Source organism: Streptopelia decaocto (genome assembly GCF_964273445.1).
Source record: "Streptopelia decaocto genome assembly, chromosome: 1".
Lineage (NCBI taxonomy): Eukaryota > Metazoa > Chordata > Aves > Columbiformes > Columbidae > Streptopelia > Streptopelia decaocto.
The window spans coordinates 211,633,183-211,652,382 of NC_138663.1; the positions used below are offsets into that span (position 1 = coordinate 211,633,183).

The following is a 19,200-nucleotide window of genomic DNA, read 5'->3' on the forward strand; positions in this document are numbered from 1 at the left end:
TCTCCCTCCGCCGGCCGCCCCCCAGCCCTGCCGGACCCCCCCGCACTCCCCTTAGGGCCCGGCTCCCCCCGGCGCTCCGGCCTTTCCCCGGCTCGCCCCGTGGCCCCCGTGCAACGCGGACACGCTGCTCCGTGTCCCAGCCGCCCGGGCCCCCCTGGATCCGGCCCTGGCGGCCCCGGCGCTGGGAAGGGCTGGGCTGGGGCCGGGCCGGGTGCTCAGACCCCCGGGACACCCCGCACATCTTCCTGCTGCCCTTGTGGGGCACCGGAGCAAGATTTGGGTACTCGCGAAATTCCAGAACTCCTGTTTTTGTGGCTCTTTCTCATCATTACCCAGAGCTGGAAGGGTCAGTAGGCGACGCTCTTTGGGTTGGTATTTTCCCGTAGCTGTGGAGGCTCGGGGTGCAGGGAAGGCAGCTGTGGGCAGGTGAGTGAACTTGTGCCCCTGATTTCTTCATGAAAATGTTGTGCTTGCAGGGACCATCTGTCCTGGCTGTGCTGGTGCGTCTGGTGACGGGACAGGCTCCTCGTGTGGAATCCGGAGCATCTCGCCTCCCTCTTCCTGGATCAATACCTGCACGGGCCTCCATCTCCGCGCCGAGAGCAGCGACGCGCCGGGCTCCAGGCTGCTGGGGCAAGGTGGGGGTCAGGCACGGCCCCGGCTCTGGGGACACCACGGGCTGGGATTGCGAAGGGACTGGCCAAGTTGCAGGTCCAGATGCATTGGGGCAATGCAGGAGAGAAGTGGTTTGAGACCCGGTGCAGTGCAGGGTGCTCCCGTTCCTGCCCGCTGAGCCGCACCACGGGCAGGGGCTGGCAGGAGCGTGCCTGCTGCCAGGCCTCGGGCCAGCCCTTGTGTCACGGTGCTGTGTCCGGTCCTGGTGGGTGATCTGGTTTGTGGCGTGGGTGTGGGACAGGGCACAGTCCACACTGCTCTGGCGTGGTCCTCTAATCTGGCACGAGCAGGGGAAACCTGCCTCTAAGCCTGCCAGCCCTGCCCCTCTACTCAGCACAGCTGATGGGGTGTCTTGCAACCCAGGGCCCTGCTCAGTGAGTCCCCCATGCCCTAGTGGCCCTTTTGTGCCACCCGGCTGTGCCAAGACTGCCCCTCTGTCCTTGCCCTTACCTTGCACAGGATGCTCTGAGCTCTGTCAGCACTGCCCTTGGGATGCCAGAGCCCCTGGTACCAGAGGGACCCTGCTTGGCAGCAGCAGGTTTTCGGCAGAGGTGTTTAGCAACCATGCGGTGGGGTGTGCTGAGCCGGGTGTGCTTCTTGCTGCAGATGTCGGTGATGTTTGAGGACGTGGCGCTCTACTTCTCCCCCGAGGAGTGGGCAAAGCTGTCGGGCTCTCAGCGGCAGCTCTACCAGGAGGTGATGCTGGAGAACTACCAGATGGTCGCCTCGCTGGGTGAGGACTCTCTCTGGTGATGTTGGGCTGGGGTCAAGTAAGAATTCATCTCTTTAAGTGAGCTGGAGTCCTTGAATGGGAAAATCCAGCTGTCTCTATTGCTGCCTGAGCAGTTGCGTCTGCAAGTTATACCCTGCCAGGCAGCCTCCTGTGGTCGTGGGAGGGAGAATGGGATGGGGTGGGGTGAAGCCTCTTCCAGGGTTTGACCACCCTCAGTACAGAAATGCTTCCTCACATCCAGTCTAAACCTCCCAGGCGCAGCTTTGAGCTGTTCCCAGGAGTCCTGTGTGCAGGAGAGTGGCCGAGGTGACGGGGCGAGGCGAGAGGAGGCTGTAGGTGCAGGGATGTGGGGGCTGAAGCCGCAGCCTGGCAGGGACAGGAGAGAGGAGCGGGGTGGGGGGGATGCTGGGGCTGTGGGTGCGGGGGCCGGTGCTGCTGTCCCGGCAGTGCGGGAGAGGGGGCTTCTCTCTGTGCCCCGGACAGGCTGGGCCAATGTTAAGCCAGAGATCATCTGCAAGATGGAGCGAGAAGAGACACTGTGCGTGACAGATCTCCCTGGGGAGCGGCAGAGACACCAGAGCCCTGTGCCAGGTGGGTACCAGGCTTCTGGCAGGGGTGTTTGGGAGTTCAAGGTGCACTGTCCCCTTGCCTCAGGTGATCCATGTCCCTGAGAGGGTGCAAGGCTGGCAGGGTACCCATGCTGTTCCTCATGGAATGGAGTCCCTCCTGCTCATTCTGTCCTTGGCAGTGACCCCTGCATCTCCTCCCCAGCAGCCATCAGTCCTGGGACGCAGAAGGAGCCCAAGCATGTCCCTGAGGGGCTGCCAGGACCCACCTCCCTGCTCCCTGGGATGCCAAACCCTGGCACAAGACATCAGATGGGCTTGGCCTGTGGCCAGTCAGGTGGGGACATATACAAACAGAACCCACTGAATCACCGTGTGCACAGCAGCGAGAAGCCCTTTGCCTGTGGAGACTGCAGCAAGAGTTTCACAAAGAAGTCGACCCTCATCATCCACCAGCGCATCCACACCGGTGAGAAACCCTTCACCTGCAATGACTGTGGCAAGAGCTTTGTCCAGAGGCAGCAACTGCTGAGTCACCAGCGCATCCACACTGGGGAGAAGCCCTTCACCTGCACTGACTGTGGCAGGAGCTTCAGGGAGAAGTCCAAGCTCGTCAACCACAAGAGCGTCCATACTGGGGAGAAGCCCTTCACCTGCCCTGACTGTGGCAAGAGTTTTGGCCGCAGGGACAGCCTACTGAGGCACCAGCGCATCCACACCGGGGAGAAGCCCATTGCCTGCACTGACTGCGGCAAGAGGTTCAGGGAGAAGAACAGCCTCATCATCCACCAGCGCACCCACACTGGGGAGAAGCCTATTGCATGCTCTGACTGTGGCAAGAGCTTCAGGGAGAAGAAGAGCCTCATCATCCACCAACGCATCCACACTGGGGAGAAGCCCTTCAGTTGCAATGACTGCAGCAAGAGATTCAGGTATAAGAAGAGCCTCATCATCCACCAGCGCATCCACACTGGGGAGAAACCCTTTGCCTGCACAAACTGCAGCAAGAGCTTCAGGGAGAAGAAGAAACTCATCATCCATGAGCGAATGCATACCGAGCAGAAGCTCTTTACCTGCTCCTACTGTGGCAAGAGCTTTGTCAAAAGGCCCGACAGTCTAGGGCACCACTGCATCCACACTGGGGAGAAACCCTTTGCTTGCACCAACTGCAGCAAGAGCTTCAAGGATAAGAAGAGCCTCATCATCCACCAGCGCATCCACACTGGGGAAAAACCCTTTGCCTGCACGAAGTGCAGCAAGAGCTTCAGAGACAGGAAGAGCCTCATCATCCACCAGCGCATCCACACTGGGGAGAAACCCTTTGCCTGCACCAACTGTGGCAAGAGCTTCAGGCAGAAGGCGACTCTCATCACCCACCAGCGCATCCACACAGGAGAGAAGCCCTTTGTGTGCATTGGCTGTGGCAAGAGCTTCAGGGAGAACAACAGCCTCATCATCCACCAGCGCATCCACACCGGGGAGAAGCCCTTCACCTGCACCGACTGTGGCAAGAGCTTTAGGGAGAAGGCAACCCTCATGATCCACCAGCGCATCCACACTGGGGAGAAGCCCTTCACCTGCATCAACTGCAGCAAGAGCTTCAGGGAGAAGAAGCTCCTGAAGAGACACCAGCGGGTGCACCATGGCCTGGGTCTTGTGCCAGTGGGTAGCCAGCAGAAGAGGGGAGATCTGTCTGCAGCAGGGGGGCAGGCAGAGGCCAAGCCCTTCCAGTGCGGTGTCTGCAAGAAGCGGTTTTGGAAGGAGAGTCTCATGCTGGCTCACCAGCGCACCCACGGCACCCCCAGCCTGCAGCCGCCTCCGCAGCCCGGCACCCCCGAATCTGCTGCTGAGGGGCCTGTTGGTCACCAGCGGCTGCTGTGGGGGTGGCTGTGGGGGAATGTCCTTGTTTTCTTTGGGACAGAGTAAATTTTCTTCCTAGTAGCTTCCCATGTTTTGGATTGAGAATGAGAATAATATTGCTAACACGTGTATGTTTTAGTTGTTGCTGAGCAGCACTTTCAGCCTCTGGTGCCCTGCCAGCTGGGAGGGGACACAGCCAGGAAAGCTGCCCCAAAGTGGCCAAAGGGCTGTTCTTTCTATATGACATCATGCTCAGTATAGAAACTGGGGGGAGTTTACCAGGGGCACCATGGCTCAGGGACAGGCCGAGCATCAGTCAGCGGGTGCTAAGTGTTTGTGTTGTGCATTGCTTGTTTTGTATATTCTTACATCATTATCATTGTCATTATTCCCTTTCTCTTCTATTCAACTGCTTTATCTCAACCCACAAGTTTTACACAGATCACTGGACGAGCCCAATTTAAGATTTTGGTATTTAGCTTAAATAAATACATTTCACATAGAATGTATCACTTAGAATTATAAGCCTGTGTGATTTTTTTGTATACTGTCCTCTTTGTGTTAGTTAGTAGCTAAATTTCCTGAAATCTTAAATGGTGTGTTATAAAGTTCTGGTCACATTCACCAAAATTGTGTCTACTTTAGCAAAAGAAACCAGCTACAAACCATCAACGTTCACAAAAGTCGAAGAGGCTCAGAGGCCACTGCAACACGGCAGGATGGCAAAAGGCTCAACTGATGACACTCCCAAACAGAACTCCCTGAAACGGAGCAGAACCAGAATGGATCTCCATCACTGTCTATCCTGAGTCTGCCCCAACTCCATCCTGATTCTGCTGCCAGCCATCAGATCCTGAATCTCCTTAAATCTGAAGCATGATGCTAATGGCATGGAATATTCTTATTGATCAGCCTGATGTCAGTCAACATCTGTCCCATCCATGCCCTCTGTCCCAGCTGCCTCACACCTGTGGGCAGAGAGCTCGGAGACCTTGGCTCTCGGAAAAGAGCAATTAAGAACATTAACTATGTGCTGGGATGCCATCTTCTTGTTTTCCAACTAAATTCAAACAATGACTGTGCTAGCTATGAAAAAGAATGATTTCTAGCTGCATGAAGAACATTAACTTACTTTCAGTCAAACCAGCACACAACTGATATAAAGAATTGGCTGTGCAGAGATAATATTTGGCCATAAAGTCATATAATCCTGTTACTTTCTGGTCTGGGAAGCTCCGAGCTGGAGAGATCATAAATTATACCCAGAGTGAGGTTAAGATGCAAGTGCGGTCAAATGCCACTTAATTAAGGAACTTTATTAAATACTTCTCTAAATGGATGTCTGTAAGAAAATGGTGATAGGACATGGAGAAAGAGATGGGAAATGAGGAAACCTAGCGAGCAGTGGGGGTAGATTTGCAAGAGACACTCACCACCATGGGTCGAACCAGTGGCATTTTCTCTCTAGTAGGCGAGGCAGTGCATCTTGGGAAGGCAGTTTGTTTGTCAATCACAAATTAACCACCCCTTATGACCCTGAGTCATACACATGTAATACCTGTCGGTGATGAGGGTCTCCGGATCATTCACACGGTACTACATGGTCATATAGTCTTTTATAAGGTATTTTGGGGCTATTTTGGGATGTCATTTCCTGGGCATATACTGCCTGGTCCACATTACGTGCTCTCAGTCCCAGCACGCTGGGACCGTGTGTGCCTCGGCAGGTGAAGGTGATCGCTTGTAACCAGACAAGTCCCCTGTTGCCTGGAGCTGGGCAGCTTCTGTGTGGCTTGTATCCAGGCAGGTCTCTGAAAAATGACGTAGTCGGTCATGGCAGAGACAGGATCAAACAAATTTTGAGACCTTTAACTTAAAATATGGTCCCTGACAAATCCCTTACTGTTTTCCATTGACCCTCAGTGTCTGCTGGACACAAACCATTGACTAAGTCTGGGACTAAGTCTGGATCCATCAGCACCTGGACTCATCTTTCAGATTGTGCCAGAATTCACCTCTTTAACTGAGCTGGAGACCTTGAACGTGCTGCCCAAGCGCTGACGTAGTGGTTGCAATTGCAGGTCTTACCCTGCCAGGCAGCCTCCTGTGGAGAGAGGTCCTGGGAGAGAGGATGGGACGGGATGGGATGGGATGGGATGGGATGGGATGGGATGGGATGGGATGGGATGGGACGAGATGGGATTGAACAGCCTATTTCAGTTGGAAGGGAACTTCAAGTGTTCCTGCTCCAGCAGGGGGATTGGACTGGATGATCTTTTGAGGTCCCTTCCAATCCCTAACATTCTGTGATTCTGTAATTCATTATCCATCTAGTCCAACTTCCTGACCACTTCAGGGCTGACCAAAATTGCAGCAAGTTTTGAAGGGCATTGGCATTGTCCAAGTGTCTCTCAAACAGGAACAGGCTTGGGGCATTGACTGCCTCTCCAGGCAGCCTGTTCCAGGGTTTGACCACCCCCTCAGTACAGAAATGCTTCCTCACATCCAGTCTAAACCTCCCAGGCGCAGCTTTGAGCTGTTCCCAGGTGTCCTGTCTGCAGGAGAGTGGCCGAGGTGACGGGGGCGAGGCGAGAGGAGGCTGTAGGTGCAGGGATGTGGGGGCTGAAGCCGCAGCCTGGCAGGGACAGGAGAGAGGAGCGGGGTGGGGGGGATGCTGGGGCTGTGGGTGCGGGGGCCGGTGCTGCTGTCCCGGCAGTGCGGGAGAGGGGGCTTCTCTCTGTGCTCTGGACAGGCTGGGCCACCGTCAAACCAGAGATCATCTGCAAGATGGAGCGAGAAGAGATACCGTGTGTGCCAGAGCCCCTGGGGAGCAGCAGAGGCACCAGAGCCCTGTGCCAGGTGGGTGTTGGGGATTCGTGGGGCTGGTGGGGGGTTTATGTTGCACTGTCCTCTTCCTGCAGGTGCCCCATGCACCAGGAAAGGTGTGGGGCTGGCAGGGTGCTCGTGCCGCTCCCCATGGGGATGGGTGCCACATGCCCTTCCTGTCCCCAGCAGTGACCCCAATCTCTCTTCCCCTGCAGCCATCAGCCCCATCATGCAGAGGGAGGCCGAGGGGGTTCCCAAGGAGCTGCTGACACCCACCGCTCTGCTCCCGGGGATGCTAAACCCAGGCAGGAGGCAGCAGGGGAGCTCTGCCTGTGACCAGCCCGGTGGGATCCAGGGAGACCGTTTGGAGCACCCACACCTCTCCCCACTCCCAGAGCCCCGGTCATTGGAGAAGATCCCTGCCACGTGCCGCAATTGTGACAAGATCTTCAAGAGCCAGTCGGCGCTGGATGTCCACGTGCAGAGCAACATGCGTGAGCGTCCCTTCCACTGCACCGACTGTGGCAAGAGCTTCATCTACAGGTCAAACCTGCTGATGCATCAGTACATCCACACTGGGGAGAAGCCCTTTCCCTGCACCAACTGCAGCAAGAGCTTTTACCTGAGGCATCACCTGGTGTGCCACCAGCAAATGCACAGTGGGAAGAAGCCCTTCACGTGCACTGAGTGCGTCAAGAGCTTTGTCCTTAGGCAGCACTTGGTGCACCACCAGCGCATCCACTCTGGGGAGAAGCCCTTTCCCTGCACCAAGTGCAGCAAGAGCTTCAGGGATAATACCGACCTCATCATCCACCAGCGCATCCACACTGGTGAAAAGCCCTTTCCCTGCACTGACTGCGGCAAGAGCTTTGCCCAGAGGCAGTACCTGCGGATTCACCAGCGGATGCACACCGGGGAGAAACCCTTCTCATGCACCGACTGTGGCAAGAGCTTTGTCCAGAGGCAGCAACTGCTGAGTCACCAACGCATCCACACTGAGGAGAAGCCCTTCACCTGCACCGAGTGCGGCAAGAGCTTCAGCCACTGGCAGCAGCTGCTGAGGCATCAGCGCATCCACAGCATAGAGAAGGACTTCACCTGCTCCCACTGCCCCAAGACCTTCAGGAAGAAGAGGACCCTCGTCGTTCATGAGCGCATCCACACAGGGGAGAAACCCTACAAGTATGGCGAGCATGGCAGGACCTTCATGCAGACGGGCCACCTGAAGAGACACCAGCAGGTGCACCAGGGCCCGGGACGTGTGCTGGAGGTTGTCCAGCAGAAGAGGGAGGGTCCTTCCCCAGTAGGGGGGCAGACAGAGGCCAAGCCCAGTGCGGTGTCTGCGAGAAGCGGTTTTGGAAGGAGAGGCTCATGCTGGCTCACCAGCGCACCCACGGCACCCCCAGCCTGCAGCCGCCTCCGCAGCCCGGCACCCCCTGAATCTGCTGCTGAGGGGCCCGTGGGGTGTTGGGGCTGCTGTGGGGGGATGTGGGGGCATGTCCTGTGGGGTTTGTTTTGATAGGGTAAATTTTCTTCCTAGTAGCTGTTTTAGTGCAGTGGTTTGGATTGAGGATGAGAACAATGTTCCTAATACCTGGATGTTTTAGTTGTTGCTGAGCAGGACTTTTCATCTTCTGGTGCCCTGTCAGCTGAGAGGGGACACAGCCGGGACAGTTGAAACAAAGTGACCAAAGGGCTGTTCCTTACCATCTGACGTCATGCTCAATATAGAAACGAGGGAGTTTGCCGCGGTCACCATGGCTTGGGACCCACTGTCCACCTGTCAGCGGGTGGTGAGCAACTGTGTTGTGCAGGGTTTGTTTTGTATATTCTTACATTATCATCACTCTCATTATTCCTCTCGTCTTGTAACCTATGTAACTGTCTTTGTCACATCCCAGGAGTTTTACACACATCACTGGATGAGTCAAATTTAAGTTTTATGTGTATTATTTAGCTTAAATAAATAGGTTTTAAATAGAATGCATCACTTAGAACATAAGGTTGTGTGATTTTTATTATATTGTCTGCTTCACGTTACTTTGTAGCTAAATTTGTTGAAATCTTAAACTGGGTGTTGTAAAGTTCTGCCCACATTCTCTGAACTTGTGTCTACTTGAGCAAAAGGAAGCAGCTACAAACCATCAACCTGCACAGTAAGCCCTGTTTTGTACCTTATCGAGCAAAACAGGACCTACTTGAGCCAAATAACATCTTCAAGGCCAGCACGAAGCAGCTATGGACTATCAACAAAGTTTGCAGCAACACAAGAGAAGGATCCAATGAGAGCCAAGAAGAGCCCAGACTCAAATATCACTATTGGACTGAATCATCATGAGAGTCAGGTAAATATTCTATGAGGGTATAATTACCCAGAGACTTCTATGCTGGGCTCGGCGGCTCTGTGAAAGAACCCAGCTAGATCTGACCCTTCTGATGGACCACTCCCATTGAATTGTTTATTTCTGTGAGTTTTGATGCCTGAGAAGTTGCTTCAAGAGACCTGGGATCCAGACTTTGGAGTGACCTGGCTCCAGGCCCTGGAGGAGAGGTAAGCAGGTTGAGATGCTGAATGATGAAACTTTGAAACTCGAGGCAAGCGATATAGAGAATCAGGTGAGCATGTATAATCCATTGGCTGTAAATTCAAAGAATCCCTTACCTGCTTTCCCTTACCTTCTACATCTTTTAGAGATGAATGGTTGATCAAATCTGGATCTAAGTTTGGATCCATCAGCACTTGGACTCCTCTCTGAGAAGGAGTTCGGAGGGCAAGGGAGTCCATTCTGAACCTGGTGACCCAACAGGAGGGCCTCCCTCTACCCTTTCACATCTCCTGTCCCTCTCTAAATCACTCTAAAACAACTCTCACCTGATTCTCCTTGGCATATTTCCCCCATGCAAGAAGTACTAGAGTGAACCTTGCCATCGAACTGTGTTAAGTCACACTTTGCCTTAAGTGATCTAAGCACTGTTGCAAGCACAACCCAACCCTGACAATATTCAAGAAGCGTTTGGACGATGCTCTCAGACACATGGTGTGATTTTTGGGGTTGTCCTATGCCAGGACAGGAGTTGGACTCGATGGTCCTTGTGGGTCCTTTCCAACCCAGGACATTCTATGACAACGGAGCCAGTACCCTGGAATTAGAGGGTAGGGAAGCAGAGCAGCTGGGATCCCTGTCTAGGGACGGGGAATTGACAAGGCGACCGGGAAAAAGACACAAGCCCTCAGGCTCTGGAGGTGACTTCTGTCAGGTGTGTGGGAAATGTACCCCTTCAAGGGAGATGTTGTTTCTCACCCAGGCACGTGGACCACCTTGGAGAGAAGTATCCGGTGCTTTTGGGAATTAGCTGTGTTGGAGGTGATTTATAATGATTCCAAGACGTCCAGATGAAGTCCAATGCACGTAAGCCATGTGGCAGAAGTTTCTATAGAGCGCACTATCGTCATTACCAGTCCATTGGCACTAATGTTCTGGAAAGAAAGTGAGGGTAAAACAGGGGATGAATTGGCTGGCCAGCTCCAGTCAGACATAGGAACTCTGTCTTCTTTCCTACTGTCTTGTGTCTGTCAGAGACTGAAAGGGTAGAGTCTCAGCCACTGTGGCAAAACCAGTTCTGCAACATCCAGCCACAGGGGATGGGACATCCCTAGTAGCAGGAGATGGGACAAATCATGATAAGGTGAATTGCAATTTACATATCAACGACAAGCTAACAAGCCACAGGCAAAGGCCGGCTGGCTGATGCAGGAGGTGGGGGCCGTGTTGAAGGGCACCCAGACTGCCACGACCCTGAGGCCTGAGACCCTTCAGGCCTCTTCCATCTTTCACAATCACACCCCAGTGATGCCTACGCAAAAGACCAAAGATTATGCAGGCAGGCAATGCACAGGTTTGTAAAAAGCCCAGCTGTGCCAGCACTGGTGGCCCACCCCCCATCCTGAGGATGACCCACCAGTCTCATGGCAGGAACCGAACAAGACACCGGAGCACGCTGCACGGGACTGGATCACAGAGTATGAACCACATCATATACAAAGCAGAGCCATAATGAAACGTAGAAATAAACGGGACAGCAGGGTCAGTCATCATGTCAAGTGGCATTCTTTATTTTATCAGCGGTGGGGAACGCTGGGGATCAGCCTCCATAAGTGCTCCAAAGACTTGGTGCTCTTGTGCTGCTTATATCCACATAATTACTACATATGGATTACAATTTTTAAAATATTGACCTACAATACATCTATACTAAGAAATAATTGATGATGTTAGTTATAATTGTTTAGTTTCTGACTTACAATAAATCTATTAACTATTGATTAAATATGAAATAAGCACTCTGCTTCTAAACAATGTAGCACTTAATCTTCTGTCTCCTTCTTGTCACGCAGAAGGTTCTAAAACTTAAAAATATTACCTGGTTTTGTAGGTAGCCAGAAAGCATTCACTGCCTGTCAATTGCTTAATGATGGGTACAACCTTTGTAACTTTATCACGGTATATATTAATTTGGCAGCTTCTCTTCAATAAGGATGGTGACATCTCTCTCTCTTCTTTCTTTCCTATATTCTTTTCCTTACCTTTTTATAAGTAACATATTAACGTAAGATTTACAGCCGCACATGTGCTGCAAACTTTTTATGCTTACTGACTGAACTTAAATCACATAAATCCCTCACCCATTAAATCATTTTCCAATTGGGCCAAGCTGCTAAATAAAAGCCTTTTGTTTACAGACCTTAAGTATTATGTATACTCTTTTCCAAACACGGTGACCCATGAACTGAGTCACCTCTCCTCCCACCCATACCTCTGGGTGGGATGTGACAATGTCTCCACTGTGGAGAAACTGCCAGACAGGTCAACTGAGAAAGTGTCCTGAGATTCCAGCAATTCAAGGATAACTTCTCCTCCCCACCCGTACAGACCAGTATCTCAGCTATTGGGGATGAGCATTTGTCATGGAGGCACCCACAAAATCAATTTCGACAGGCGATAAGCTCCTAACCGAATTTATTCTAGTTGGCACTGTTAGCGCAGAACCAACTAGAAATGGGGTTTATCCAAAATTATTCAGCACTCCAACAACATTATAAAACACAGATTTGGATACCCTTTAGGAGTTCAATTACTACATGTCCGATTCAGACTCAAGCGATCCCCAAAGTCTAGAATGATGCTTTCTAAATATGCATCTTTCCACTCGTAAGAAGAGAGGACTCCCAAGGGTACCCAGGTATTGCTGGACATGGCTGATCCCCCCGAGCCGGCTCTTCTCCAGGTGAACACCCCAGCTCTCCCAGCTGAGGATCCCCTCCCTCGGCCTGCTGGCCACGCTCCTCCTGATGCAGCCCAGGACACCTTTGCTCATGGCCAGCGTGGTGCCCACCAGGACCTTCTCTGCCGAGCTGCTTTCCAGCCGGGTGGCCCCGGCCTGTGCTGGTGCCTGGGCTGGTTCCTCCCCGGGACAGGACTCTGCACTTGTTGGACTTCATGAGGTTCCTGTCAGCCCACGTCTCCAGCCCACTGTTGCAGAACAACTTTAATCAAACTTAACATTTTAATTGTATTCTATTTTTTAAGCTGTATTATTTTGTTCGAACAAACTGTTTCAGCATGAGTGGCCCAACTTAGCGTGATGACCAGGCTCGCTGGAATTCCAGGCTGCATACAGTACACTTATCTCGACGTGGCTCAGTGGTGACGAGGGGACCTAGAAGACCAGTCCCAGAGATAAAGAGGAAACACAGGGGCCGCAAGGACACAGCGGTGCTCCCGGTGCCCGCCCCCCCGAGCCGAGCGGGGCGGAGCGGCAGGACTACACCTCCCGTGCTGCCCCGGCGGCGGGCGGCCCTCCCGGGCTGACGCTGCCGGCGGCTCCCGGCGCCGCCTTTGTCCGTGCGGGGCTGGCGGCGCGGCCCCGGCGCAGGTAGGGGCGGCGGGCGGCGGGCGCGCGGCACGGGGATGGGCGCTGCTGGCCCGCGGGGTCCCGGCGCTCCCCGGCCGCGGGCATCCCCCGCCGGGCGGCCCCGGGAGGGAACCCCGGCCCCGACGGCCTCTCCCGTGCTCTCCCCTCCGCCGGCCGCCCCCCAGCCCTGCCGGACCCCCCCGCGCTCCCCTTAGGGCCCGGCTCCCCCCGGCGCTCCGGCCTTTCCCCGGCTCGCCCCGTGGCCCCCGTGCAACGCGGACACGCTGCTCCGTGTCCCAGCCGCCCGGGCCCCCCTGGATCCGGCCCTGGCGGCCCCGGCGCTGGGAAGGGCTGGGCTGGGGCCGGGCCGGGTGCTCAGACCCCCGGGACACCCCCGCACATCTTCGTGCTGCCCTTGTGGGGCACCGGAGCAAGATTTGGGTACTCGGGAGCTTCCAATACCCCTTTTTTCTTGTGGCTCCTTCTAAGCTTTGCCCCGAGCTGGCCGGGTCAGTGTTTGATGCTCTTTGTTCGGTCCTTTTCCCAGTAGCTGTGGAGGCTCGGGGTGCAGGGAAGGCAGCTGTGGGCAGGTGAGTGAACTTGTGCCCCTGATTTCTTCATGAAAATGTTGTCCTTGGCAGGGACCATCTGTCCTGGCTGTGCTGGTGCGGCTGGTGACGGGACAAGCATCTCGAGTGGAATCTGGAGCATCCCACCTCCCTCTTCCCGGATCAATACCTGCACGGGCCTCCATCTCTGCACTTCAGGCTGCTGTGGCAAGGTGGGGGTCAGGCACTGCTATGGCTTCAAGGCCACCACGGGCTGGGATTGCCCTGGCTGGTGCCGTGGTGCAGCAATGGCAAAAGGGCCATGGGACTGTCCAGGTTGCATGGGTGCCTAATCTGGCACGAGCAGGGGAAACCTGCCGCTAAGCCTGCCAGCTCTGCCTCTCATCCAGCACAGCTGGTGGGGTGTTCCCCTGCCTAGAGACCCGCTGAAAGAGCCCCCTGTGCCCGGATGGCCCTGCCGTGCCACTCCGATGTGCCAAGACTGCACCTTCGCCCCTGACCTTCCCTGGCACAGGATTCTCTGAACTCTCCCAGCGATGACCACAGGATGCCAGAGCCCCAAGTGCCTGCAGGGCCCTGCTTGGCAACTGATTATTTTGTCAGAGGTGTTTAGCAACCATGTGGTGGGGTGTGCTGAGCCGGGTGTGCTTCTTGCTGCAGATGTCGGTGACGTTTGAGGACGTGGCGCTCTACTTCTCCCCCGAGGAGTGGGCAAAGCTGTCGGGCTGTCAGCGGCAGCTCTACCGGGAGGTGATGCTGGAGAACTACCAGATGGTCGCCTCGCTGGGTGAGGACTCTCTCTGGTGATGTTGGGATGGGATTGTGCTGGAATTCACCTCTTTAACTGAGCTGGAGCCCCTGAACGTGCTGCCCAAGCGCTGACATAGCGGTTGCAATTGCAGGTTTTACCCTGCCAGGCAGCCTCCTGTGGAGAGCGGTCCTGGGAGAGAGAATGGGATGGGATGGGATGGGATGGGATGGGATGGGATGGGATGGGATGGGATGGGATGGGGTGGGATGGGGTGGGATGGGGTGGGATGGGATGGAGCACCTTTTCAGTTGAAAGGGACTTTCAATATCCATCCAGTCCACCTGTCAGACCACTTCAGAGCTGAGTACAAACTGCAGCGTGTTGTTACGGGCATTCTGCAAACGTCTCTCAAACAGGGACAGGCTTGGGGCATCGACTGTCTCTCCAGGCAGCCTGTTCCAGGGTTTGACCACCCCTCAGTACAGAAATGCTTCCTCACATCCAGTCTAAACCTCCCAGGTGCAGCTTTGAGCTGTTCCCAGGTGTCCTGTGTGCAGGAGAGTGGCCGAGGTGATGGGGGCGAGGCGAGAGGAGGCTGTAGGTGCAGGGATGTGGGGGCTGAAGCCGCAGCCTGGCAGGGACAGGAGAGAGGAGCGGGGTGGGGGGGATGCTGGGGCTGTGGGTGCGGGGGCCGGTGCTGCTGTCCCGGCAGTGCGGGAGAGGGGGCTTCTCTCTGTGCCCCGGACAGGCTGGGCCAACGACAAACCAGAGATCATCTGCAAGATGGAGCGAGAAGAGACACCGTGTGTGCCAGAGCCCCCTGGGGAGCAGCAGAGCCACCAGAACCCTGTGCCAGGTGGGTGTTGGGGATTCGTGGGGCTGGTGGGGGGTTTATGTTGCACTGTCCTCTTCCTGCAGGTGCCCCATGCACCAGGAAAGGTGTGGGGCTGGCAGGGTGCTCGTGCCGCTCCCCATGGGGATGGGTGCCACATGCCCGTCCTGTCCCCAGCAGTGACCCCGATCTCTCTTCCCCCGCAGCCATCAGCCCCATCATGCAGAGGGGGGCCGAGGGGGTTCCCAAGGAGCTGCTGACACCCACCGCTCTGCTCCCGGGGATGCCAAACCCAGGCAGGAGGCAGCAGGGGAGCTCTGCCTGTGACCAGCCCGGTGGGATCCAGGGAGACCGTTTGGAGCACCCACACCTCTCCCCACACCCAGAGCCCCGGTCATTGGAGAAGATCCCTGCCACGTGCCCCAATTGCGACAAGATCTTCAAGAGCCAGTCGGCGCTGGATGTCCATGTGCAGAGCAACAAGTGTGAGCGTCCCTTCCACTGCACCGACTGTGGCAAGAGCTTCACTCAGAAGGCAAAAATGCTGATGCATCAGCGCATCCACACCGGGGAGAAGTCCTTTGCCTGCACTGATTGCGGCAAGAGCTTTTCCCAGAGGTCGATCCTCCTGACACACCAGCGCATCCACACCGGGGAGAAGCCCTTTGCCTGCACTGACTGTGGCAAGAGGTTTGTCCGCAGGGACAGCCTGCTGAGGCACCAGCGCAACCACACGGGGGAAAAGCCCCTTCCCTACAGGGATTGTGGTGAGAGCTTCAGAGACAGCAAGAGCCTCATCAACAACAAGCACATCCACACCAGGGGCAAACCTTACGCCTGCAGTGACTGTGGCAAGAGCTTCGGGGATAAGGGGACCCTCATCACCCACCAGCGCATCCACACTGGGGAGAAGCCCTTCGTTTGCACCAAATGCAGCAAGAAATTTGTCAAGAGGCCTCACCTGATACGTCACCAGCAAATCCACAGTGGTGAGAAGCCCTTCACCTGCAATGAATGCGGCAAGAGCTTTGTCCTTAGGCAGCACTTGGTGCGCCACCAGCGCATCCACTCTGGGGAGAAGCCCCTTTCCTGCACCAAGTGCAACAAGAGCTTCAGCGGGAAGGCGACGCGAATCATCCGTGAGTGCGTCCACACCAGGGAGACTCAGTTTGCCTGCACTGACTGCGGCAAGAGCTTCAAGGATAATAGTGCCCTCAGCATCCACCAGCGCATTCACACTGGGGAGAAGCCCTTTCATTGCAGTGACTGCGGCAAGAGCTTCAGGGAGAAGTCGACCCTCATCATCCATCAGCGCATCCACACTGGGGAGAAGCCGTTTGCCTGCTCTGACTGTGGCAAGAGCTTTTCCCAGAGGTCGAGCCTCCTGATACACCAGCGCATCCACACCGGGGAGAAGCCCTTCAACTGCAAAGATTGTGGTGAGAACTTCAGGGACAAGTCAACCCTCACCGTCCACCAGCGCACCCACACCGGAGAGAAACCCTTCGCCTGCACAGACTGTGGCAAACGCTTCAGGGAGAAGAAGCATCTGAACAGACACCAGCGTGTTCACCAAGATCCAGGGCTTATGCCCGAGAATGGTGGGCAGGAAAGCGCAGGTCCATCCCCAGCAGGGGGGCAGGCAGAGGCCAAGCCCTTCCAGTGCGGTGTCTGCGAGAAGCGGTTTTGGAAGGAGAGGCTCATGCTGGCTCACCAGCGCACCCACGGCACCCCCAGCCTGCAGCCGCCTCCGCAGCCCGGCACCCCCTGAATCTGCTGCTGAGGGGCCTGTGGGGCACTGGGGGCTGGTGTGGGGGTGGCTGTGGGGGCATGTCCTGTTTTTTGAGAGTTAATTTTCTTCCTATTAGCTGGCATAGTGCTGTGTTTTGTATTGAGGATGAGAATAATGTTGCTAATACAGAGATGTTTGGAGTTATTGCTGAGCAGTCAAGGACTATTCAGGTTCTGGTGCCCTGCCAGCTGGGAGGGGGCACAGTCAGGATAGCTGCCCCAAAGTGGCCAAAGGCCTGTTCCTTACCATATGGTGTCATGTCCAGTATAGAAACTGGTGGGAGAGGAATGGGGGGACCGCGGCTCAGGGACGGGCTGGACATAGGTCAGCGGGTGGTGAATGGTTTTGTTGTGCATCACTTGCTTTCTTACGTCATCATCATCATTGTCATCATTCCTTTCCTCTTCTATCCTATGAAACTGCCTTTATCTCATCCCATGAGTTTTACATGGATCACTGGATCAGCCCCATTGAAGCTTTGTATCAGGTGTTTAGCTTAAATAAATACATTTTAAATAGAATGAATCTCTTAGAATTATGAGATTCTGTGACTTTTATTATACTGTCCAATTTGCATTACCTAGTACCTAAATTTGCTGACATCTTCAACTGTGTCTTGTAAAGTTCTGCTCACATTCACTGAACTTGTGTCTATTTTAGCAAAACAAAGCAGCTACAAAGCATCAACAGGCACAAAAGGCTGAAAGTCCCAGAGGCCACTGCAACACGGCAGGATGGCAAAAGGCTGAACTGATGACATTCCTGAACAGAATCTCCCAAAACGGAGCAGAACCAGAATGGGTCTCTGTCCCTGTCTGTCCCAACTCTGCCCCAACTCCATCCTGACTCTGCCGCCAGCCGTCAGATCCTGACTGTCCTTTAATATGAAGCATGACGCTAATGACATGGAATATCCTTATTGATCAGTCTGGACATCAGTCAAGGTCTGTCTTATCTATGACCCCCTTCCCAGCTGCCTCAAACCTTACAAATCATAACCTTGATAGCTATGAAAAAGAAAGATTTCTAACTGCATGAAGAAAAGTAGCTGTCAGTCAAACGAGCACATCAAGCATAAGGAAATAGTGAGGACAGGAAGGAGGAGACAGGAAAGGAGGAAACCTAGCGAGCAGTGGGGATAGATTTGCGAGAGACACTCACCACCATGGATGGATGCAGCGGCGTTTTCTCTGTAGCAGGTGAGGCGCTGCGTCTCAGGAAGGCAGTTCTTTCTGCACACTCAGAATGAGCGCCCCTTACATCCCTGAGAGTACATACATCACACCTGTTGATGGTGGGCTTCTCTGGGTTGTGCATGTGCTATTGCACGGTCATACGGACTTTGATAAGGCATTTGGGGGCTATTCTGGGATGTTGTTTCCCAGGCAATTGCATGTACTAGCCGGTCCGCACTTCTGTGCATGTTCTCGGTCCCGGCACGCTGGTCCCGTGTGGTACTGCGTGTGCCTCGGCAGGGGAAGGTGATCGCTTGTAGCCAGGCAAGTCCCCTGTTGCCTGGAGCTGGGCAGGTTCTCTGTGAGTCGTGGCCGTGCAGGTTTGCGGAAAATGATGTGGCTGTTCACGGCAGAGACAGGATCAAACAAACTTGGAGACATTTAACCCAAAATATGGTCCCTGGCACCACCCCGTGGCTCAAAGCTTGTTGCTTCTTTGTCCATGGTGGCAGGGGAGTAGCAAAAACAGGTAGGTATGGAAAAGAGCAATTTTATTCAGTCTGTATAACTGTGGATTCAGGCTCAGCCTGGTATAACATGACCCTGTGGTGAAGTGTCTATAAATGGCATATTTCAATGAATTAAACAGGGAAGGAGTAACAACAATATAACACCACATAACATAAAAAAGAATACATTTTATCCATGGAGCACCTGTGTCATGTACTGAAAAGGATAATGGCCAAAACATTCCTCCAGCCCCAGGATTGTCAAAGGCTAAAAGAAATCATGCCTCAAACATTGTAGCAGGAGGTGGCACATTCAGAATAGGGTGAACTGTGGTTTACATATCAATGACAAACAGACCCCAGGCCACCTGGCTGATACCAGTGGTGGGGAATGTGCTGGAGGGCACATAGCTCCATCTTCTGATAAGCCCAGCTTGGCACACAAAGGGGGAAAGCTGAGACCCTTTGACATGGCCCTAGACTTGTTGAGCCTTGTCGATCTTATTCAATCACCCCTCCCCCCCAGTCTTTTTTCTATTCGGAGGGCTATAAAAAAACTCACCTAAAACAGCACTGGCAGGGACTGGATTATTCTCCACATTGTGTTTCTTTATTCTTTGTTTTAACTAATTTTTTAATATTTTTAAGACTCAAACCAATCATTGCAAAAGTAGTTCCAAATATATATGAAACCTTGCTTCAATTCCCAAGGTAAATTAGGTGTATTTGTGGTTACACACTAGCAAAAACTGTGTTAGCCCTATGCAACATATGAATATACATTTGCCCCACACCATTTCTCTCTTGTAAGATAAAAGAAAGCAAACATACAAAATAAAAATGCCCAAACATATCAAAATAACAATATTACTATAAGGCAACTTTTACTTCCCCCTCTTTTTTTTTCTATTTTTTTTTTTTTTAATTAAGGGGTGATTCCCCGAGTGCTGATCTGATGCTCGTTCCCATCGGTGTCAGTAGCTTTCCATGCATAAGGCC

At 53.9% G+C, this 19,200-nt stretch overlaps 2 protein-coding genes across 2 annotated transcripts; both read left to right on the forward strand.

The window, feature by feature from the left end:
- Positions 1-4,359, forward strand: LOC309435393 (uncharacterized protein). Its single transcript, XM_082043577.1, has 5 exons — positions 1-368; positions 477-638; positions 1,282-1,408; positions 1,892-1,999; positions 2,180-4,359. Exons 3-5 carry the CDS (start codon positions 1,282-1,284, stop codon positions 3,898-3,900), a joined length of 1,956 nt encoding a protein of 651 aa, XP_081899703.1. The 5' UTR covers positions 1-368; positions 477-638; the 3' UTR covers positions 3,901-4,359.
- A 2,530-nt stretch (positions 4,360-6,889) lies between these two features.
- On the forward strand, positions 6,890-16,971 carry LOC309447184 (uncharacterized protein; the record flags this gene model as incomplete). The annotated part of the gene is made up of 5 exons (XM_082067570.1): positions 6,890-7,626; positions 7,741-7,963; positions 13,803-13,929; positions 14,642-14,749; positions 14,932-16,971. The coding sequence occupies 5 exons, from the start codon at positions 6,890-6,892 to the stop codon at positions 16,494-16,496; spliced, it is 2,760 nt and encodes a 919-aa protein (XP_081923696.1). The 3' UTR covers positions 16,497-16,971.
- Positions 16,972-19,200: the final 2,229 nt, after the last annotated feature.

Coding starts and splice junctions, on each gene's coding strand:
- LOC309435393 (XM_082043577.1), top strand. CDS start 1,282: ATGTCGGTGATGTTTGAGGACGTGGCGCTCTACTTCTCCCCCGAGGAG. Junction 1,409..1,891: donor CCAGATGGTCGCCTCGCTGG/GTGAGGACTCTC, acceptor TGCCCCGGACAG/GCTGGGCCAATGTTAAGCCA. Junction 2,000..2,179: donor ACACCAGAGCCCTGTGCCAG/GTGGGTACCAGG, acceptor TCTCCTCCCCAG/CAGCCATCAGTCCTGGGACG.